The 26,919-nt window shown below is 38.1% G+C and overlaps 1 protein-coding gene across 5 annotated transcripts in view; it reads right to left on the bottom strand.

Moving 5' to 3' along the window:
- The window catches only part of LOC138322939 (rho GTPase-activating protein 24-like), a 42,068-nt gene that overhangs the window by 10,123 nt on the left and 5,026 nt on the right, over nucleotides 1–26,919 (bottom strand). The window contains exons 1-4 of one of the 5 annotated variants that reach the window (XM_069267194.1): nucleotides 23,017–23,152; nucleotides 7,813–8,098; nucleotides 6,301–6,324; nucleotides 232–354 (exon numbers count right to left, since the gene is read on the bottom strand). In XM_069267194.1, the coding sequence (XP_069123295.1) occupies nucleotides 232–354; nucleotides 6,301–6,324; nucleotides 7,813–8,050 (385 nt within the window). In that variant the 5' untranslated portion in view covers nucleotides 8,051–8,098; nucleotides 23,017–23,152. The other 4 variants (XM_069267193.1, XM_069267195.1, XM_069267192.1 and 1 more) reach the window with 4 other exon arrangements.

Raw genomic sequence — 26,919 nt, 5'->3', positions numbered from 1 at the left:
AAAAGGGAGGTAACTTAATGTGTTACATATTCCAGGTGTTATATATTGTATCATCTCCAAAAGTCCTTTGAAATCTGTTTATCAAATGAATCACTTATATCAATTTAAGTTTTTCTTTCATGAGGACATTCAATTTCAGAATATCATTTTTTTCAAAGTTTCATTTGAAACTAAATTTCCAAATGGAGGCCCCTTGGTTATTTTACATATAATCACTGGTCAGTTCCTTACCTCCACCAAAAGGTGCATGCATGACCTTGCGTAGGGCCTTGATCCATGTGTCCCGTTCATCGGCAGTAGCTGCCCACAGCAGGAAAGTGTCATGGTTGGGTGTCATCTTGGACTGGACAGATCCTAAACATTTTAACATTATCACTATATAAAGGAACTAAAATTAATCTTTTTGAAAAAACAAGTCTGAAAATATGTCATTCAATGTTTAAAAAAGCTGCCTTTAGATTTATGGCTTTATTAGTGCTAGCTGTGACCTTCACAGTAGGTCAAGGTCATTTGTCAAAGCGAACAGAAATAATCAAGCTTCTGACATAGCTTACAGAAGTTCTATAGATGCTCTCAAGCTTAACATCTCTTACTGTGCAGCAAACTAATAACCACATGTAAGATCACTTTACACTTATGAGGCATTTATATGTCCACTTCTAGTTTTTGCAATAGGGAGAGTGGGTCAAGGTCATTTATACATGCACGTTTTCAGGCATATCTCTCAGGCACTCCTATCTATGTGAAAGTTTCGAAAATGAAGAATTATTGATTTTCACATAAAATGTCACCACTGTGATATTTCTGGAAACCATTTATGGGCCTAGAATTCATTGGGAGTAAGTACCTTTTTATAACAGCAATGTTATAACAATCTTTTGTTTGATGCTGTGACCTTGAGGCTCTGTAAATTAATTAGCCACAAACACTAATTGTTACTGGGGAGGACAGTAGACAGAAGGCCTCATGATATATATAACACAGGATCAATACAAAGAATTCAAAATTTGGGACACAGAAGAAAACCATTGCCAGGTACCCAGGGAATTTTGATAGTGAGTTATCTGCCTTTTGCTAAATTGGGAATATGTGAAAATGGAGACAAAAAAGCCAATGTATCTGTATTTTATTGTGGTTACTCTAATAATTCACTCACACAAAGTCTTAATGATACACAGACATTCTTAATACAATGACATTGCTTTCCAAAGGCAGAGAAAAAGAACCGAACCCATCAGGGTTTAAACATTTCAGTACAATTGTGTACATTCCTTTGGTTCTGGCCATCTTTTTTTTTTATAGTACATGTATTCTCATAAAAGACATTTCATTATTTCTTTACAGAACATTATTTCATGTGAAATATTTCCTAATGAAAATTTTAGATACCTGATATTTTTATTTAAAACAAATTTGAAATCACTCTTGAATGGAAATGGAAAGGATGGAAACATCTACTGAACGTGATGAACCAATGAAAATACAACCCAGAAAAATACAACATTTTATCTTAATGGCAAATTACAATTTGACAAAATAAAATTGAAGTTTCTGGCAAATTGAAATTAAGTTAAGTATATACATGATATAGGTTAGGTAGATGTAAAATATTTACATAATATTTATAAGATAAATTCTTATGATTTTTGATTATAAAAGGACTCCCAATATACTCTGTACATGTATAAAGAAGGCATGATAATGGTATAATAATTGGTTACAGGTACATGTTCATATTCAAGCCTGTAGAAGTATTTCTCCTGGGTGAACACGTGGTTCAAGTATAGTGACAAAAAGTTTGGGAAAGTCGACAGGGTGAGTACCTTGCATAAGCAGCAATCTGATATGAACATCCATTTATCTAACATTTAGTTTTTACAATTCACTTTTCATTGCGGCAATTCAAATTTCTTGGAATATATTCAGCAAATACTTAAGAATTCTACATAACCTAAAGATAAACATCATGCAGTGAAACAAATTAATGAAGTTGTTCATGTGATGTCATTATGGTGCTATGACTAGTTGAAATATTGATGGACAGAAGGAATCATCGCAAGACAGCATTGGTCAACCATTTATCAATGAATGTCAAAGGTCAAAAGGTCACATAACCTCGCTTGGCTGAACCTATGACCTAACTATGAAATTATTTATATTAAAGACAAAACCTTGATAATCAAAAGGTTTGATAACTGAGGTTGAATCTATCAATAAATTATTTTGTGATTAAATGCCTTAGATACTGTTTTAGTGATTTTGTTTTTAGATATTTGGCTCCAGTGGTACTAAATCATATGCTAAATTCAGTTGCAGAAATGTTCACAAGCTTGAGATTTCTAATTACATTGTAGTAAATCAATAGTCAAATGGAACAATTTTAACATACATACTTAACTGTCCTGTGAAACTGAACGTGAATCAATGCAAGGACGTATATCATTCATTTAAGTGAATTTTCGTAATTTAAAAATACCATACCATCACCAATCAACTTTTAGAAACAAAATCATATGTCCATATATATGTATCATTTTCAACCAGGCAGTGTTTATAAATTAAATTGTATATCATGGATATTATTAAGTAAAACATTTTTGCCGAGATTGGTTTATAAGCTGTTAAAAAACACCACAAAGTTTATTGTAAAACATTAAGATTAAAATTACGTTGTATATAAGCTGTCATTTCATTATTTTATGTGATTACAATGTACCACCATCTTCAATATCAACAATCTTTACGAATTGTTACATTGTATCTCATTCCAAATTAAAGGACATTCAGATCTATCATCAGATCTATCATACCAATTAAGTCATACAAAATGGCAAATAAATTTACATCTATCATTTTTCACCTGAAATTAATCCTTGATAAAATCATGCATTATTTTCAAGTCAAACAAAAAAAGATAAAATCAAGAACCGGCAAAAAGTTGAAGATGTCAAAAATTGTTACATGCTAACCATTTCCTCATGTGATAACATCAATTTTCAACAACATCTTTAAGACAATTTTTCATGCAAAAATTTGAAATCAGTAGTTCAAAATCAATCTCTAGTTGATTTTAACCAAAAGATGTGGTCATTTATCAAAATATTTTGCTATATTAACGAGCATCAACATGTATAGGTTTCTCCACAATCAGGAGCTGGGTACTGAAGTAAATACAATACAGACAGTGATAATGTATAGAAAATATGTGAGATATGTCATGTGACAATCATGTGCCTTTAGAAGTTCCAGATAATACTGTTTGTCCTCTTGCATGTGTTTGTTCAGCTCATTAATTTGTCTTCCTGTTTCCAACAATAGGTTTACAGCATGCAGTGAGATTAGGATGTCAGACTGTGATTCTGTACACTGATTTCCCACATGTATCCGCGAAATGTGATATTGTTCTTTGGAGTATTGTTTTCATGCGCTTTTGCAGACTTAGCCAAATTCATTTCACTCTCCAATATTGAAAGATACGATTTTGAAAATGTCAAAGGCTGAGGTATGTACAAAGGGATGTTTTGTGCTGCATACAAAAAATGGATTTTCCTGTTTTTCTTGTGTTTCACATAGGCAATTTAATAGGATACTAAGAGACCAATGAACATACAAGATCATGGGGAAAAGGATATGGCTGTTGGCCAATGCAATAATAATCTATAAAACAAAGTAGTATATTTATAGACCAATGACATATCATCAGGTGACATAAAAATGACCAACGACAGTCAAGAATACATGGGAACATGGCTTAAGCCAATGACAGCTGCGCATGCCAATTGTACATAATAGCTAGGCAGCCAATGACAATCCAGGAGACAAAGTAATGTGTTCAAATTGGCCAATGGTTAAAGGTGCATGTTTACAGACCAAGTCCACAAGACCTGTATCATTATTATAAACCAATGACATTTTGGGAGACTTAAATAAACATATATAAATATGCATATTCTAAATGTAAAACATTTCCAACATGGTTTAATTGAACAAGAACGGAGAAGAATCAAACTTAAGTTTCAATTCAAATCAATATTCAAGATATGGACATAGAGGCAATTGTTTTGCCTGCGTTCATAAATTACTTATTACTTATTACTATATAGTGACATGTTCAGAGCTCTTGCAGATATAGAAAAAATATGAATGTTCATTGACCAATAGGAATCAAGGAAATATGTATTTAAGATAGATTATTTCCCTTTTAGGCTTATAAGGCTTTCAAATCATCAAACATTTGTTTGCAAGTTTTAAATGTTAGAAAACCTATTCACTGATCAAATTGCAAAATTTAATTTCAGTTGTGTCACACAGAACCACACTGGCGACAAATTGGCTGTTCCTTTTTAAATACTCCCCCCTCCCACACAGACTGATTAAGATTGGCGACATAGTGGCTGTTACATTTATCAATACCCCCTCCCACTCAGACTGATCACCAACACATAGACCCTGATCATAGATCACTATGTGTAATCCTCCAGGAGAAACATCCCCATCCACAGCCATCTTCCTATCCAATTCCATACATTTTTAATCTTGTTGCTCCTTTCTGTTTTTTTCTACTTTAATACCACGTAAATATTCCCGGTGTAATAACATTCTAATTTCTTCCAAACTTGGGTTACATTGAACACACAGCAGCACTACCAATTCAATTACAGAAGCCAGGATAAACGGACCAATATTGTTATACTGCTGTCTAAGAAGGCTAGGTAAGCATACCGGTTAGGTCTGTAGTAAAAGTAGCTTAACACACAGCAAAGAAGGAAACCCTGATATACATAAAAGATCATATTAGTATAAATGGACTTGTAGAGCAAGAAATCATATCTAAAACAACATAAGGTACGATGACAAAATTATCATATCAGTTATTATTAGAAAATTGGAATATTTTTGGGATAATTAGCCCTTTTAAGAAATAATGCATTCAAAGGACAGAAAATTTATTAAGCGTGACATTTGACCTCTTATACTTATTGCTACCTTTTTGTCATGTATATTATATAATATGGCTAAATTACAATATCTATATCAGACATGCGGGAATCCACATCACAAATCAGACTAATTGTTTCAATTCGGACCGACTCTAATTGCAGTAGATGACAACTTGTTTGATCATCTCACCAAACACAGAAACTAAAAGTCATCAATTTAACCACCATTATAACAAGGAAGGCATACAGCCAGACACAAGGTTGTAAATTGAAAATGTGACAGGAACATTTTAATCGTATTCTACATACAGAAAAAGCATCACAAAATAAAAATGGTATGGGCAATAAGATTCAATTGAAACTGACAAAACAGTTATTTTTGTTTTTATTAATGTATCAAAACTTCTTTTATCATAAACATTTCCTGTTCAAGGAAATTGTGCTAGGTCTATACTAACAATTCACATGCCATAGTAGTCCCAAACTTGAGCTAAAATCCCGTCTGATATTATGTCCTTTGGCTTATATGGCATATGTGATATGGATTTTCTTTGTATTTCATGAAGTACATTGCACAATTCGTGATCAACTTACCATGCATCCTCAAGTGTATTATGTACATCAAGATAAATTTTACAGTATTATTTATTTTATTACTATCAATGAATCCACAAAAAAAGTTTTAAAAAATAACAGACTGGGAATAAACCTACATAAAGTAGATTTATACCTATACACACTTAAGCCCAAATGGAAGTAATAACTATTAATAGTACAGGGAACAGCTAGCTATAGACTAAATAAGGACAGTGTGATACTATATAGAACACTAGCTATCACCACAGATGGATGGTTATAGTGTACAACAATACTTAGTTAAGGTCAAGGTGATGCTGGAGTTTAAGGATCATTCTAAGGAGAGGACTTAAATAGGCCATGCCTGCAAAATTCCAATCCTATTGACTCAACATTCTTGCCAATAAAATTGAAATTGAACACAGGATGAGAAAAGGCCAAATTCTAAATATGGTGTCATGCATGCAAAGTGCCAATACCAATTCTCAAAAAAAAAAAAAATCAATTCAAAAATCAATTTTAATAACATTTAACTAGTTAAAAAAATGACCAAATCAATCAAAATTTAAAAAGGTTATTTATTTTAAAGTTGATCATGCAATGAGAATTTAAACATTTGTAACAGTGTTGAGTATTGTAGGAGAGTGGACTGGTGAGGTAGTCTAGGCCTCGGAGTCGGCTGTCGAAGAAAGCATGGCTAAAGAGAGGCTGTAACACGAAGTTAGTGGGACCCACAGATCAAACAGGTAAGACAATAACTATATATAGTACAAACTTCTCTCACCTGTCACACGTTTTTCCTTTTTATCTGAAAGACATCATCGTTACCTTACAAAAAGTTGTACTTATAGAAAAAAGTTTTTGAAGAATCTTCACGATTTTAACTCTCTAAGAACAATAAATAATCCTTCCTCCATATATTGAAGTAAGATATATAGGACGGGACACCACTATAAAGACATATATATACCGGTACATCTGTATACTGTCTCATTTCATGGGTTTCACTTAATGATATTTACAAGGCACAGGAAAAAGAGATCTGCTGTAAAATACTGAATAGCAATAAAAGATTTGTTTGAAAGTGTAAAAAGAAATTCGATTTAACACAGTCATGTCTCATTAACTTGAAATTTTCATCGTTTTCCATTAATATGAGCTTTAAACCTTACCCTTAGCGAATTTTCTGAATTTCATCAATCTTAATAAATTATCTTTATGTAAAACAACTTTTAAACATCATAATTCTTTTAAGATATTTGAACCACTAACAAGAGATCCCAGAGGGATCTTGGCGCCCACCAAAGAATGATCTATGTCTGACAATGGAAAGATGGATCTTCTCTCTACTTTTTAAACTTTTTAAAACATGTACTACACAAAAATTTGAGACAGATCGCTTCAGTACTTTCTGAGAAATAGCAGGAACTAACTTTAAATATCAAAATCCAAGATGGCTGCCTGGCCGCCATCTTGTTGACTGATCGGTCCCAAAGCGCAATATGCACAACAAGCTAGGTTCCTAGGGGAACCTACATATGACATATGAAATTTGATGAAGATCACTTAAGTACTTTCTGAGAAATAGCGATAACAAACTTTAACTATCAAAATCCAAGATGGCTGCCTGGTGGCCATCTTGTCCACCGATCGGTCCGAAAATGGAATATGCACAACAAGAGTCCTAGGGGAATCTACATATGAAATTGGAGAAAGATACCTCCAGCACTTTCTGAGAAATAGCGATAACAAACTTTAACTATCAAAATCCAAGATGGCTGCCTGGCGGCCATCTTGTTGACTGATACATCCCAAAATGCAATATGCACAATTAGGGCCATAGTGGAACCTGCATAAAAATTTTGAGACAGATCCCTTCAGTACTTTCTGAGAAATAGCGATAACAAGAATTGTTGATGGACGGATGGACGGACGGACGGACGGACGGACGGACGGACGGACGACGGACAAAAAAAAGCGATTTTAATAGCCCACCATCTGATGATGGTGGGCTAAAAAATGAATACATAAAAAAAACCCAAAGAAACAATTTGTAAACCTTGTTTGGGGACAACAGTATGAAGTGTGGATTGAAAAAATAAATGATGCCTTAACATCAACTATCTGACGGCAGTCTAACACGGTGTCAGCAGTCAATATCAGTAATTAGAGAGCAAAAGGAAACTTGTGGATTTATTTTTTCCACTGCAGAAAAAATATATAATCCAGTGCTAACAGAGAATCTATGTATCACTAGTGTGCCTCTATAGATCACCCATATGTAGTAATGTTATACCTGGAAAGATTTCCAGAAGGAACTTGTCAGGGTCGTCTGGATTGAAGGCATGCTCAACGACCCTGTTTCCAGGGAGGAAGATGGATCCCAAGGCCTTCAGGTCATCCTCCTTGCTGAAGTAGAAGAGGCAGTCGCCATTCAGACAGAACCAGCGACGGTGCCATGTCTTCACCATCCCTCCCTGCTTCCTTAACCAACCACATTTTCTGATTCGCTGTCGGTGGACAGGGTTGTTCATCTTTATCTTCACACAGAAGAGCCGGCATTAGTCTCCCTCGTCATTGGGCTATAACAAAACAAAACATTAGTGATGTGATTTCTTGTGTAACATTGATAATGTAGATAAACTTGTCATTATTGTATTGTTCTTACTATATACTATATGTGTACATCTCTCTGTAACTCTCCATATCCAGGAAGTAAAAGAAGCGAAGTATTCTTCCTAAAACTTATCAACGTTGAAGTAGGATTTGGACCCATATTAGGTGATAATAAGTGTTTATACAAGTGGTGAGATAACAACAATGTACTGATATAATATACCTAAGGCATGTATATATATCCGACCTATACGTCTGATAATGATGATGAATTTAATCATTAGAAAGTACCCTATATTGATTATTTACACACATACCATCAAACTTTGATGAGCAATCGTGTGACCAAACAACTTCCTACAGCATTATGTAGATAACTGATAATGTTAAATGCTTTGTTTCTGTATCATTAATAACTGAAAGTGAATCATGCAGATACAAGTAATTCACAAAAGACATAACCAGTAATGATTAATCATTATTGGTATTTTTTAAGTCTTAGCAGTAATTTTCGGAGTCAACTTCTTTTTGCTAATGGTAACCTGTGATTTTAATTCACTGTTTAAATACTACATGTATATAGTGTTATGCAGTTTTTTTTTGTCTTTGTTTGAGGAATGATATTTTCCTGATTTTGAAGAAAATTGACAAGGTCGCAACCTCTGATCTACCAAAACATAAGAAATGGGTACCATGGTGTACATTGAAAGCTCCTATAGCTAGATCTCAAAGTTTTTAATGTTTTAAACTACATGTACATGTAATTTTCTAGTATTAAGTAAAATTAAACATTTGTTGACTGAGTTTGAGGTCAACATGGTTTATGTTGAACTAGAGGACCAAACTGTTGCCCGATGCCAGAGAGCACTGATAAAAAGTGATTTTTTGTCTGGTTCTGTCTGTTTTTCACCACATACAGACATATGCCGAGAAGTAATGAGTGCTGCAATTGGTTTACGCACGCTGACAGAAGTTGCCGAGTAGTGTCGAATATTAATTAATTGTGATGTCATTGATGTCATGATGACGTAAGCAGTCAACATTTCATTGTTGACCGGTCAACATCAAACATTTCATGGGTGCAAACATCTGAATTATTGGACTCATTTTACTATAGAATAGTATAGGGAATACAAAATAAAGGTATAACCATGTGAATTGTTGGACCTGCAATGAAATTTATAACCAGCATTCAGGTTTTAAGAAATTCATACACCCTGAAAAAAACACCCTTACATGAAACATTCTTAGCCACTGACCTTGACATTTAGATCCAGAAATATAGATTAACTCAATCAAAGTGAGCTGTTCTTTTAAAGGTAACCTTGAATTTGTATAAAGTGTTATCTGCATCTGTCAAGAATCGAGCTGTTAAGTGATTACTTTGAAATGTTGAACAAATTTCTAAGAACAAAATCTATTTTTGGTCATAGACCAAGGATATCGAGACTGAGCATGGTACTTTCGTACTAGGCATCCATATGATATAAGAGAAATCAATAAAGTAATGAAATTGTTGGGAAAGGACACAAACCAGAAATAACAACTAGTTTATACAATTAACACTATCTATCTTTGTTCTGTTATAAGCTTGTTGAACAACATATCTAGTGGACTTCTGTCTCGTCCAAACCATCATTAGCCAGACCAATCCTAGATTTCATTACGGCGAGAATAATACTGTACTAATATTGAGTTTGACCTCTCAATTCTTCTGTTTGCTCACTCAATAAATCAAATCACTATTTTTGAATTGATTAAAACACTATGTGTAAGAAATAAGCGGTGGTATCCCCATTATGCGGCTAACTAGATTTCGTGGTGTCTGGAGATGACTTGTGTCCACTGGCGCTTACTTTACAGAACAAGAGGGCAAAATGGACCAGCCAGGTCACCATACTGTAATTACATACATACACAACCCTAACTGACAGGCAGACTCGTTTGTGATACTGCAATGGTCTCAATAACTTCATATAACACTGTGCACAGGCGGACAGCCCCCTTGTTGCCCGACCAACCATTAACTTGTCTAGGGACCAAGACGTATAGATAACCATTAATCTGACACCAAATCTACCCCATTAACTTGGTAAAATCTAAGCCTTCAGCTGAATCTCTAATGGGCAGACACAGACTGGGGGTGTACGTAGGTGGATGGCCAGACTATTCATATGTATATATAGCTAGATAATAATTACACAAGTCTTGGAACACTTACGCCTAAGTCAAATCCTGCCTTTTTATCATATTTTTCAGACACAGATGTCAGACACAGAAACCTTTATCAATATCACTATAATAAATGATAAAGTATCATAAAGGAGAAGATGCATGTATAGGATTTATGTTGGAATATACCACTCTTTCATATGTGAATATAAAGGATAGGGATATTCTACTCTTCGATCACTAAATTTCTAAAACCAGAGGCTTGCCAAGTGTAGAATTTCCCTATCTTTCATTTCCTCATAGAAAAGAGTTTTTTGCATCTGCCATGTCAAGAGGCTGTGTAGATGCAATACAGCCTCCTGACGTCATGACTACACCCCACCACTAACCAGGTATAACACACCACTGTGACTACACCCCACCATTAAGCAGCTAGGTATAACACACCACTGTGACTACACCCCACCAATAACCAGGTATAACACACCACTGTGACTACACCCCACCATTAACCAGGTATAACACACCACTGTGACTACACCCCACCATTAACCAGGTATAACACACCACTGTGACTACACCCCACCATTAACCAGGTATAACACACCACTGTGACTACACCCCACCATTAACCAGGTATAACACACCACTGTGACTACACCCCACCATTAACCAGGTATAACACACCACTGTGACTACACCCCACCATTAACCAGGTATAACACACCACTGTGACTACACCCCAACATTAACCAGGTATAACACACCACTGTGACTACACCCCACCATTAACCAGGTATAACACACCACTGTGACTACACCCCACCATTAACCAGGTATAACACACCACTGTGACTACACCCCAACATTAACCAGGTATACACCCCACCATTAACCAGGTATAACACACCACTGTGACTACACCCCACCATTAACCAGGTATAACACACCACTGTGACTACTACACCCCACCATTAACCAGGTATAACACACCACTGTGACTACACCCCACCATTAACCAGGTATAACACACCACTGTGACTATGCCCCACCATTAACCAGGTATAACACACCACTGTGACTACACCCCACCATTAACCAGGTATAACACACCACTGTGACTACACCCCACCATTAACCAGGTATAACACACCACTGTGACTACACCCCAACATTAACCAGGTATAACACACCACTGTGACTACACCCCACCATTAACCAGGTATAACACACCACTGTGACTACACCCCACCATTAACCAGGTATAACACACCACTGTGACTACACCCCACCATTAACCAGGTATAACACACCACTGTGACTACACCCCACCATTAACCAGGTATAACACACCACTGTGACTACACACCCCACCATTAACCAGGTATAACACACCACTGTGACTACACCCCACCATTAACCAGGTATAACACACCACTGTGACTACACCCCACCATTAACCAGGTATAACACACCACTGTGACTACACCCCACCATTAACCAGGTATAACACACCACTGTGACTACACCCCACCATTAACCAGGTATAACACACCACTGTGACTACACCCCACCATTAACCAGGTATAACACACCACTGTGACTACACCCCACCATTAACCAGGTATAACACACCACTGTGACTACACCCCACCATTAACCAGGTATAACACACCACTGTGACTACACCCCACCATTAACCAGGTATAAACACACCACTGTGACTACACCCCACCATTAACCAGGTATAACACACCACTGTGACTACACCCCACCATTAACCAGGTATAACACACCACTGTGACTACACCCCACCATTAACCAGGTATAACACACCACTGTGACTACACCCCACCATTAACCAGGTATAACACACCACTGTGACTACACCCCACCATTAACCAGGTATAACACACCACTGTGACTACACCCCACCATTAACCAGGTATAACACACCACTGTGACTACACCCCACCATTAACCAGGTATAACACACCACTGTGACTACCACCACCACCATTAACCAGGTATAACACACACCACTGTGACTACACCCCACCATTAACCAGGTATAACACACCACTGTGACTACACCCCACATTAACCAGGTATAACACACCACTGTGACTACACCCCACCATTAACCAGGTATAACACACCACTGTGACTATCCCCACCATTAACCAGGTATAACACACCACTGTGACTAAACCCCACCATTAACCAGGTATAACACACCACTGTGACTACACCCCCACCATTTACCAGGTATAACACACCACTGTGACTACACCCCACCATTAACCAGGTATAACACACCACTGTGACTACACCCACCATTACCAGGTATAACACACCACTGTGACTATACCCACCATTAACCAGGTATAACACACCACTGTGACTACACCCCACCATTAACCAGGTATAACACACCACTGTGACTACACCCCACCATTAACCAGGTATAACACACCACTGTGACTACACCCCACCATTAACCAGGTATAACACACCACTGTGACTACACCCCACCATTAACCAGGTATAACACACCACTGTGACTACACCCCACCATTAACCAGGTATAACACACCACTGTGACTACCCCCACCATTAACCAGGTATAACACACACCACTGTGACTATCCCCACCATTAACCAGGTATAACACACCACTGTGACTACACCCCACCATTAACCAGGTATAACACACCACTGTGACTACACCCCACCATTAACCAGGTATAACACACCACTGTGACTACACCCCATCATTTAACCAGGTATAACACACCACTGTGACTAACCCCACCATTAACCAGGTATAACACACCACTGTGACTACACCCCACCATTAACCAGGTATAACACACCACTGTGACTACGCCCCACATTAACCAGGTATACACACCACTGTGACTACACCCCACATTAGGTATAACACACCACTGTGACTACGCCCCACCATTAACCAGGTATAACACACCACTGTGACTACATCCCAACATTAACCAGGTATAACACACCACTGTGACTACAACCCACCATTAACCAGGTATAACACACCACTGTGACTATGCCCCACCATTAACCAGGTATAACACACCACTGTGACTAAACCCCACCATTTACCAGGTATAACACACCACTGTGACTAAACCCCACCATTTACCAGGTATAACACACACTGTTGACTACATCCCAACATTAACCAGGTATAACACACCACTGTGACTACACCCAATTAACCAGGTATAACACACCACTGTGACTAACCCACCATTAACAGGTATAACCACTGTGACTATGCCCCACCATTAACCAGGTATAACACACACACTGTGACTATGCCCCACCATTAACCAGGTATAACACACCACTGTGACTAAACCCCACCATTTACCAGGTATAAACACACCACTGTGACTAAACCCCACCATTTACCAGGTATACCACACCGCTTTGACTACATCCACATTAACCAGGTATAAACACCACTGTGACTACACCCCACCATTAACCAGGTATAAACACACCACTGTGACTATGCCCCACCATTAACCAGGTATAACACACCACTGTGACTAAACCCCACCATTTACCAGGTATAACACACCACTGTGACTAAACCCCACCATTTATCAGGTATAACACAACCACTGTGACTACAACCCCCACCATTTATCCAGGTATAACACACCACTGTGACTAAACCCCACCATTTGCCAGGTATAACACACCACTGTGACTATGCCCCACCATTAACCAGGTATAACACACCGCTTTGACTACATTCCCCAACATTAACCAGGTATAACACACCACTGTGACTAAACCCCACCATTTACCAGGTATAACACACCACTGTGACTATGCCCCACCATTAACCAGGTATAACACACCACTGTGACTACACCCCACCATTAACCAGGTATAACACACCACTGTGACTACACCCCAACATTAACCAGGTATAACACACCACTGTGACTACACCCCACCATTAACCAGGTATAACACACCACTGTGACTATGCCCCACCACCATAAACCAGGTATATTACACCACTGTGACTAAACCCCACCATTTTACCAGGTATAACACACCACTGTGACTAAACCCCACCCATTTACCAGGTATAACACACCACTGTGACTACACCCCACCATTTACCAGGTATAAACACACCACTGTGACTATATACCCCACCATTTGCCAGGTATAACACACCCACTGTGACTATGCCCCACCATTAACCAGGTATAACACACCCGCTTTGACTACATCCCAACATTAACCAGGTATAACACACCACTGTGACTAAACCCCACCATTTACCAGGTATAACACACCACTGTGGACTATGCCCCACCATTAACCAGGTATAACAACACCACTGTGACTACACCCTAACATTATACCAGGTATAACACACCACTGTGACTACACCCCAACCATTAACCAGGTATAACACACCACTGTGACTATGCCCACCATTTAACAGGTATAACACACACAGTTTTGACTACACCCCAACATTAACCAGGTATACACCCCACCATTAACACAGGTATAACACACCACTGTGACTACACTCACCATTAACCAGGTATAAAACACCACTGTAACTACACCCATCATTAACCAGGTATAACACACCACTGTGACTACACCCCATCATTAACCAGGTATAACACACCCGCTGTGACTATGCCCCACCATTAACTAGGTATAACACACCACTGTGACTACACCCCACCATTAACTAAGTATAACACACCGCTGTGACTATGCCCCACCATTAACCAGGTATAACACACCACTGTGACTAAACCCCACCATTTACCAGGTATAAACACACCACTGTGACTAAACCCCCCCCATTTATCAGGTATAACACACCACTGTGACTACACCCCACCATTTACCAGGTATAACACACCACTGTGACTAAACCCCACCATTTGCCAGGTTATAACACACCACTGTGGACTATGCCCCCACACCCATTAACCAGGTATAACACACACCGCTTTGACTACATCCCAACATTAACCAGGTATAACACACCACTGTGACTAAACCCCACCATTTACCAGGTATAACACACCACTGTGACTATGCCCCACCATTAACCAGGTATAACACACCACTGTGACTACACCCCACCATTAACCAGGTAATAACACACCACTGTGACTACACCCCAACATTAATCAGGTATAACACACCACTGTGACTACACCCCACCATTAACCAGGTATAAACACACCACTGTGACTATGCCCCACCATAAACCAAGTATAATACACCACTGTGTGACTAAACCCCTTGATACACCATTTACCAGGTATAACACACCACTGTGACTAAACCCCACCATTTACCAGGTATAACACACCACTGTGACTACACCCCACCATTTACCAGGTATAACACACCACTGTGACTAAACCCCACCATTTGCCAGGTATAACACACCACTGTGACTATGCCCCACCATTAACCAGGTATAACACACCGCTTTGACTACATCCCCAACATTAACCAGGTATAACACACCACTGTGACTAAACCCCACCATTTACCAGGTATAAAAACACACCACTGTGACTATGCCCCCATCATTAACCAGGTATAACACACCACTGTGACTACACCCCAACATTAACCAGGTATAACACACCACTGTGACTACACCCAACCAATTAACCAGGTATAACACACCACTGTGACTATGCCCCACCATTTTACCAGGTATATAACACACCGTTTTGACTACACCCCAACATTAACCAGGTATATACACCCCACCATTTAACCAGGTATAACACACCACTGTGACTACACCTCACCATTAACCAGGTATAAAACACCACTGTAACTACACCCCATCATTAACCAGGTATAACACACCACTGTGACTACACCCCATCATTAACCAGGTATAACACACCGCTGTGACTATGCCCCACCATTAACTAGGTAACACACCACTGTGACTACACCCCACCATTAACCAAGTATAACAACACCGCGCTGTGACTATGCCCCACCATTAACCAGGTATAACACACCACTGTGACTAAACCCCACCATTTGCCAGGTATAACACACCCACTGTGACTATGCCCCCACCATTAACCATGTTATAACACACCGCTTTGACTACATCCCAACATTAACCAGGTATAACACACCACTGTGACTACACCCTCACCATTAACCAGGTATAACACACACACTGTGACTATGCCCCACCATTAACCAGGTATAAACACACCACTGTGACTAAACCCCCACCATTTACCAGGTATAACACACCACTGTGACTAAACCCCACCATTTACCAGGTTATAACACACCACTGTGACTACATCCCAACATTAACCAGGTATAACACACATACTGTGACTACACCCAAACCGTTAAACCAGGTATAACACACCACTGTCACTAACACACCACTGTGACTATGCCCCACCATTAAACCAGGTATAACACACCACTGTGACTAAACCCCCACCATTTACCAGGTATAACACACCACTGTGACTAAACCCCACCATTTACCAGGTATAACACACCGCTTTGACTACATCCCAACATTAACCAGGTATAACACACCACTGTGATTACACCCCACCATTAACCAGGTATAACACACCACTGTGACTATGCCCCACCATTAACCAGGTATAACACACCACTGTGACTAAACCCACACATTTACCAGGTATAACACACCACTGTGAATAAACCCACCATTTACCAGGTATAACACACCACTGTGACTACACCCCATCATTTACCAGGTATAACACACCACTGTGACTAAACCCAACCATTTGCCAGGTAAAAACACACCACTGTGACTATGCCCCACCATTAACCAGGTATAAACACACACCGCTTTGACTACATCCCAACATTAACCAGGTATAACACACCACTGTGACTAAACCCCACCATTTACCAGGTATAACACACCACTGTGACTATGCCCCACCATTAACCAGGTATAACACACCACTGTGACTACACCCCACCATTAACCAGGTATAACACACCACTGTGACTACACCCCAACATTAACCAGGTATAACACACCACTGTGACTACACCCAACCATTAACCAGGTATAACACACCACTGTGACTATGCCCCACCATTTACCAGGTATAAACACACTGTTTTGACTACACCCCAACATTAACCAGGTATACACCCCACCATTAACCAGGTATAACACACCACTGTGACTAAACCCCACCATTAACCAGGTATAAAACACCACTGTAACTACACCCCATCATTAACCAGGTATAACACACCACTGTGACTACACCCCACCATTAACTAGGTATAACACACCACTGTGACTACATCCCCACCTAAACCAGGTATAACACACCGCTGTGACTATGCCCCACCATTAACCAGGTATAACACACCACTGTGACTACACCCCACCATTAACCAGGTATAACAAACCACTGTGACTACACCCCACCATTAACCAGGTATAACACACACATTGTGACTACACCCCAACATTAACCAGGTATAACACACCACTGTTACTATGCCCCACCATTAACTAGGTATAACACAACACTGTGACTACACCCCTCCATTAAACAGGTATAACACATACTGTGACTACACCCAACCGTTTACCAGGTATAACACACCACTGTGACTAAACCCCACCATTAACCAGGTATAACACACCACTGTGATTACACCCCACCATTAACCAGGTATAACACACCACTGTGACTACACCCCACCATTAACTAGGTATAACACACACCACTGTGACTACACCCCATCATTAACCAGGTATAACACACCACTGTGACTACACCCCATCATTAACCAGGTATAACACACCGCTGTGACTATGCCCCACCATTAACCAGGTATTACACACCACTGTGACTACACCCCACCATTAACCAGGTATAACAAACCTCTGTGACTACACCCCCCACCATTAACCAGATATAACACACCATTGTGACTACACCCCAACATTAACCAGGTATAACACACCACTGTTACTATGCCCCACCATTAACCAGGTATAACACAACACTGTGACTACACCCCACCATTAAACAGGTATAACACATACTGTGACTACACCCAACCGTTAACCAGGTATAACACACCACTGTGACTACACCCACACCATCAACCAGGTATAACACACCACTGTGACTACACCCCACCATTAACCAGGTATAACACACAACTGTGATTACACCCCACCATTAACCAGGTATAACACACCACTGTGACTACATCCCACCATTAACCAGGTATAAACGCATCAGTGTGACTACATCCCACCATTAACCAGGTATAATACACCACTGTGACTACACCCCACCATTTACAAGGTATAACACACCACTGTAACTACATCCCACCATTAACCAGGTATAACACCACTGTGACTAAACCCCACCATTTACAAGGTATAACACACCACTGTAACTACATCCCACCATTTAACAAGGTATAACACCACTGTGACTACAACCCCACCATTAACCAGGTATATGAATGTCATATTTTTAAGACACAGATGTCAGACACAGAAACCTTTATCAATATCACTATAATAAATGATAAAGTATAACACACACCACTGTGACTAAGCCCCACCATTAATCAGGTATAACACACCACTGTGACTTCGCCCCACCATTAATCAGGTATAACACACCACTATGACTTCGCCCCACCATTAACCAGGTATAACACACCACTGTGACTACGCCCCATCATTTACCAGGTATAACACACCACTGTGACTACACCCCACCATTAACCAGCTAGATATAACACACCACTGTGACTACACCCCCACCATTAACCAGCTAGGTATATACACACCACTGTGACTACACTCCATCATTTACCAGGTATAACACACCACTGTGAATAAACCCCACCATTAACCAGGTATAACACACCACTGTGACTACACCCCACCATTAACCAGGTATAACACACCACTGTGACTACACCCCACCACTAACCAGGTATAACACACCACTGTGAATAAACCCACCATTAACCAGCTAGGTATAAAACACACCACTGTGACTACACCCCACCATTAACCAGCTAGGTATAACACACCACTGTGACTACACTCCATCATTTACCAGGTATAACACACCACTGTGAATAAACCCCACCATTAACCAGGTATAACACACCACTGTGACTACACCCCATCATTAACCAGGTATAACACACCACTGTGACTATGCCCCACCATTAACCAGGTATAACACACCACTGTGACCAAGCCCCACCATAAACCAGGTATAACACACCACTGTGACTACACCCCACCACTAACCAGGTATAACACACCACTGTGAATAAACCCCACCATTAACCAGGTATAACACACCACTGTGACTACACCCCACCACTAACCAGGTACAACACACCACTGTGAATAAACCCCACCATTAACCAGGTATAACACACCACTGTGACAACACCCCACCATTAACCAGGTATAACACACCACTGTGACTACGCCCCACCATAAACCAGCTAGGTATAACACACCACTGTGAATAAACCCCACCATTAACCAGGTATAACACACCACTGTGACTACACCCCACCATTAACCAGGTATAACACACCACTGTGACTACACACCCCACCACTAACCAGGTATAACACACCACTGTGAATAAACCCCACCATTAACCAGCTAGGTATAACACACCACTGTGACTACACCCCCACCATTAACCAGCTAGGTATAACACACCACTGTGACTACACTCCATCATTTACCAGGTATAACACACCACTGTGAATAAACCCCACCATTAACCAGGTATAACACACCACTGTGACTACACCCCATCATTAACCAGGTATAACACACCACTGTGACTATGCCCCACCATTAACCAGGTATAACACACCACTGTGACCAAGCCCCACCATAAACCAGGTATAACACACCACTGTGACTACACCCCACCACTAACCAGGTATAACACACCACTGTGAATAAACCCCACCATTAACCAGGTATAACACACCACTGTGACTACACCCCACCACTAACCAGGTACAACACACCACTGTGAATAAACCCCACCATTAACCAGGTATAACACACCACTGTGACAACACCCCACCATTAACCAGGTATAACACACCACTGTGACTACGCCCCACCATAAACCAGCTAGGTATAACACACCACTGTGACTACACCCCATCATTTACCAGGTATAACACACCACTGTGAATAAACCCCACCATTAACCAGGTATAACACACCACTGTGACTACACCCCACCATTAACCAGGTATAACACACCACTGTGACTACGCCCCACCCTAAACCAGCTAGGTATAACACACCACTGTGACTATGCCCCACCATTAACCAGCTAGGTATAACACACCACTGTGACTAAACCCCACCATTAACCAGGTATAACACACCACTGTGACTACACCCCACCATTAACCAGGTATAACACACCACTGTGACTACACCCCACCATTACCACTTTGACTATGCCCACAGTTATCACCAGTAGCATGCTAACCAGTTATATCAGCTATGTATAAACAGTAAGGAACAATCATTGATTTTGCTGTCTATATGCTAGTGGAGGTTTGGTAGATCATATTTGAAAACTAATTTCCTGTGTTATAGTTCTGTTTGTAACAGATTCATTGACAGAGACAGCCAGCCTCAGCAGTGTGTAGGAATGGCGGAGTGTTCCGGTGACTTAACACGAAGGCTAGTCTCCTAGGACGGACAACTTACCACTAACATCACAATGTCATGCAACCCAACTGATGCACTGGTTCATAGGGATATGAAAACACACACCACTAATAGCATTGTGGGGGTTAATATGATACTTTCCCTATACTACAATACTTCAGTTGTTATATTAAAACTCTTCTCATAATCAGCTATTACAGAAATTTATTTGATCTGCCCCGTTTAAATTTTATGGCTAAATTTGCTGATTTGGAAGCCACTGACAAGCTAACAGACAAAGTAGACAACAGCACGATATGTCGACGCAAATCTAAATACAGCTGCTGGTGTGTTAACAGAAACATGTCTAACACTCATCTCTGGAATTCCCAGTCTCTCTCCAAACAAAGTGAACAATTTTTTTTCCAGTTTTGTAACACTTCTCTCATAAAGGTGTATACATGGCATATGTAATTATCTTTTTTTCATTTTAACATCAGTTTGATGTAGACAATAAAAAAATCTATGGAAGCATCCATAAAAGTGATGTAGAATTTCTACTAACTATCCATTTCACTGCATTTACTTAATTAACTTTTTGAAATCAATTTACAAAAGTCAACACAGAACTGTACATGTGCCTGGATGAAAACAAGCAGAACAAGAAATGGGTTGGTTCTATTATATAATCTTGAATTCTGAATTTTCCAAATTCATATTAATATAAGGACATGTTTAGGAGATGGGATGAAAGCTGGAAAACCAGGAGAAAAATCACCAACCTGCAGTCATTACCTGGCCAATGCTTTACATGAAACTTGCAACCCAGAGGTGGAAGACTTAATGTGATAATATGGTAATGCTCAGATATACTGATATACCGGTATGTCTACAAGCGTTTGTTGTATATTCTCATAGCTACATCCAAAACGATAAACCTCAAATAAAGAACAGACTTTCAAGTATAATACTAGTTACAATAAAGATTCCACAAAAAGATATTTCAACAGTAGATAAAACATTTTGTGAAATGGAGACCTACCGATATTGGCCATATATACATGCATTTCATTGAAGATTGTACATGTATATAGTTCAGCCACAGTTAGTTACAATGTCAGAATATACAATGCTAGGCTATATATTACACACCTGTATATATGTATAAACAGGGGCTATGATTCAATACCACATGGACCTTCCAGTCTCTGGAATCCCCCATATTATATAGGTTTGGTGAGGTCATCAACACATGGACCTGTCATCTAAATCACACACACATATATGACAGTACCAAAACTACCATGTATATGTATCTACACCTAATTATACAGAGACTCACATAAATAGTCATTAGAATTTGTACATTTTACTATATGTACATCATTTAGTTCTAAAACTTTCACATAATGAAATTGTCTTAATTAACCCTAGGCCTATGGGTAACACATTTTTTAATTTATTCGTGGATCACTCACCATCTTTATAGGCATGAAACTAATTCCTTTATCTAGCTATAGACTTATTTTAAGATGTGTGCTACAGAGTAAATTATATATCTACATCCTATATTGTTTGAGTACTGAAATGTCACACAAATGTACTTTCAACTTAAACACTACTTCATGATCATCTATTCTTCAGCAATTAAGCATTAATCACTATATTGCACAAAAAAAATCCCATTTTAATTGACATATAGTATCATTTGTCACCAGTTGAAACGTTAATGACACAAATACATTCAATACTGATTCTACTGATTAGTTATAAATAATAAGTATAGTTAAATACATTCTATTCTACTGTACCTGGTCATCATTTTATGTACAGGATAATCCCTATGTCAATATGGGTCTGATAACTGTAACGAACATTGTCTTACCTAAGGTGCTCCCATCTTTACACCTACTTGTACACAATCTAAATATTTACCTACATATATGTATACTGCACCTCAGCTCTATTGGCCTTACACATACACCAGATCCGGTTATCAACAACAACTTTTCACACAATGTAATCAAAGTGGACCAGATTAATGACTAGTATATATATCTCCAGTTGATTATACATTGCGTATTCCCAGAAGGTATATATCTTTTCTCAGTGTACCATTTTTGTCAATATTACGTATCTGTATGCACTCACGAATTGTTTACGAATTAAGATGACCATGGTTTTTTATAGTTTATCTTATCAATCAGCATGTATATATAGCTTACAGGCACCTTTTTTTGTGTGATATAATATATGTATAAAGCATTACATTGTACAGGTGAACAATGGTTTTTTCCCCCTTGGGAAATAAATTCTTATATATAAACATGTTTTCTCCAACTCAGATCCATATATCTAACCTTTTAGAACTGTTTATATTCGAGGAAAATTATTAAAATTGTTAAATGATTAACGGGATTAACAACACCTATCTGTAGCCATTACCATTCCTAATTTATACAGCACATGCGATCACTTAACTCTATTTTACGTGAGAGATAATGTTTAAAACATTATTCTTTCTTCTTATTATTAAATGTTAAGAAACTCGTAAGCATATCTAACTCACTTACACTGATATTCATTTAGCTTTCATCCCCATTTAAAACATATTTAAGTGATACCAAACATCAAATGAATGAAACTACTGCTAGTTCTGCAAAATATCATAAACCTGGACAAAACGTAAAATACAATGTACCTACATTTTCAGGTGAAGTGGTTCCAGTAGCCATTCCTATGGTATACCCATGAAGAAATGCCTAGCTTCAACTTATGCCAAACTATTTTAGACCGTATAAGATTTATTATGATTAATGAGTGACTTCCATTCCATCCTACTCTTCAGCCCATTATAGAGTAAACAAACCTAACTAAGGACCTGATGGGGCATGGCTGCCCCTGCTGTATCCCAGGGGAATAACATTCACCCAGGATGCTGGTAATGTACACTGTTAACCGCTGTTTATTGATATTTACATCAAACAAGTAAATAATCTAGCTTTGACATTTTACATGTGACTGAGATTTTTACTTTAGAACATTGACAAAAATGCCTTAATGCACTGAAGTACATTATCCATGAACAGTCGTCAGGAAATAAACTGATGTTCTATAAACATTCATCCCTACTTATATACATTGAAATTCCAAATTCATTTTCAATATCAAATTATTTATCATACTCCTATTAATCCATTGACAGTATATTTTATAGGTTATATAGTATCCAAAACTACTTTTTAATAGAACATGTAATTATGTATCTACACCTATCTTATAAACCATGTGACAGAGGACTCAAATATACATGAATAGTCATTAGAATTTGTACATTTTACTATATGTACATCATATAGTTCTAAAACTTTCACATAATGAAATTGTCTTAATTAACCCTAGGCCTATGGGTAACACATTTTTTAATTTATTTGTGGATCACTCACCATCTTTATAGGCATGAAACTAATTCCTTTATCTAGCTATAGACTTATTTTAAGATGTGTGCTACAGAGTAAATTATATATCTACATCCTATATTGTTTGAGTACTGAAATGTCACACAAATGTACTTTCAACTTAAACACTACTTCATGATCATCTATTCTTCAGCAATTAAGCATTAATCACTATATTGCACAAAAAACCCATTTTAATTGACATATAGTATCATTTGTCACCAGTTGAAACGTTAATGACACAAATACATTCAATACTGATTCTACTGATTAGTTATAAATAATAAGTATAGTTAAATACATTCTATTCTACTGTACCTGGTCATCATTTTATGTACAGGATAATCCCTATGTCAATATGGGTCTGATAACTGTAACGAACATTGTCTTACCTAAGGTGCTCCCATCTTTACACCTACTTGTACACAATCTAAATATTTACCTACATATATGTATACTGCACCTCAGCTCTATTGGCCTTACACATACACCAGATCCGGTTATCAACAACAACTTTTCACACAATGTAATCAAAGTGGACCAGATTAATGACTAGTATATATATCTCCAGTTGATTATACATTGCGTATTCCCAGAAGGTATATATCTTTTCTCAGTGTACCATTTTTGTCAATATTACGTATCTGTATGCACTCACGAATTGTTTACGAATTAAGATGACCATGGTTTTTTATAGTTTATCTTATCAATCAGCATGTATATATAGCTTACAGGCACATTTTTTTGTGTGATATAATATATGTATAAAGCATTACATTGTACAGGTGAACAATGGTTTTTTCCCCCTTGGGAAATAAATTCTTATATATAAACATGTTTTCTCCAACTCAGATCCATATATCTAACCTTTTAGAACTGTTTATATTCGAGGAAAATTATTAAAATTGTTAAATGATTAACGGGATTAACAACACCTATCTGTAGCCATTACCATTCCTAATTTATACAGCACATGCGATCACTTAACTCTATTTTACGTGAGAGATAATGTTTAAAACATTATTCTTTCTTCTTATTATTAAATGTTAAGAAACTCGTAAGCATACCTAACTCACTTACACTGATATTCATTTAGCTTTCATCCCCATTTAAAACATATTTAAGTGATACCAAACATCAAATGAATGAAACTACTGCTAGTTCTGCAAAATATCATAAACCTGGACAAAACGTAAAATACAATGTACCTACATTTTCAGGTGAAGTGGTTCCAGTAGCCATTCCTATGGTATACCCATGAAGAAATGCCTAGCTTCAACTTATGCCAAAACTATTTTAGACCGTATAAGATTTATTATGATTAATGAGTGACTTCCATTCCATCCTACTCTTCAGCCCATTATAGAGTAAACAAACCTAACTAAGGACCTGATGGGGCATGGCTGCCCCTGCTGTATCCCAGGGGAATAACATTCACCCAGGATGCTGGTAATGTACACTGTTACCGCTGTTTATTGATATTTACATCAAACAAGTAAATAATCTAGCTTTGACATTTTACATGTGACTGAGATTTTTACTTTAGAACATTGACAAAAATGCCTTAATGCACTGAAGTACATTATCCATGAACAGTCGTCAGGAAATAAACTGATGTTCTATAAACATTCATCCCTACTTATATACATTGAAATTCCAAATTCATTTTCAATATCAAATTATTTATCAATTCCTATTAATCCATTGACAATGGCATAATATTATTACAGTATATTTTATAGGTTATATAGTATCAAGCATAGTATAGCATACTTTTTAATAGAACTATTCTGTAATTAAACTGTAAAATCCATGAATCTAATTTCTTGTTGTGTTATCTGGAACTATCTAAACCATGTGATGCCATTGTTTTATAATGCTGGCATGGAACTTAATGCAGTATTATAATATGATATACCTGGCATGTGTCTAATATTAATGTTCTAGAATTTTGTTTGTTTGTTTGTTTGTTTGTTTGATTAATTAACGTCCTATTAACAGCTATGGTCATGTAAGGACGGCCTCCCATGTATGTGGTGTATTGTGTGTATGTTGTATGTTCTGGGTGCATGTTTTGGGAGACTGCAGTATATTCATGTTGTGTCTTCTTGTATGTTCTAGAATACAATACTTGAGTTTAGCAGAAACCATCCAACCATCTTTAAGTTGATCCTAAACCCTTTAACATATGGGAATAAAATAATGCTAAAACAAGGAGCCGCAAAGCATGGCATTTTAAAAATATCCATGGTTTTCTATGGTAACAGAAGAAAGATTTTAAGTACAATGTTGTTGGTAGCAAAAGGCACAACTATATATAGCATTAATCTAATATATACAAAACATTTTGTGTAGTTGAATCAAACATCAAACAGTTTAG

The sequence above is a fragment of the Argopecten irradians genome, chromosome 5 (genome assembly GCF_041381155.1).
Source record: "Argopecten irradians isolate NY chromosome 5, Ai_NY, whole genome shotgun sequence".
Taxonomy (NCBI): Eukaryota; Metazoa; Mollusca; class Bivalvia; order Pectinida; family Pectinidae; genus Argopecten; species Argopecten irradians.
Note: the sequence above shows the minus strand (reverse complement) of the source record. Positions and strands in the feature narration are given on the sequence as shown.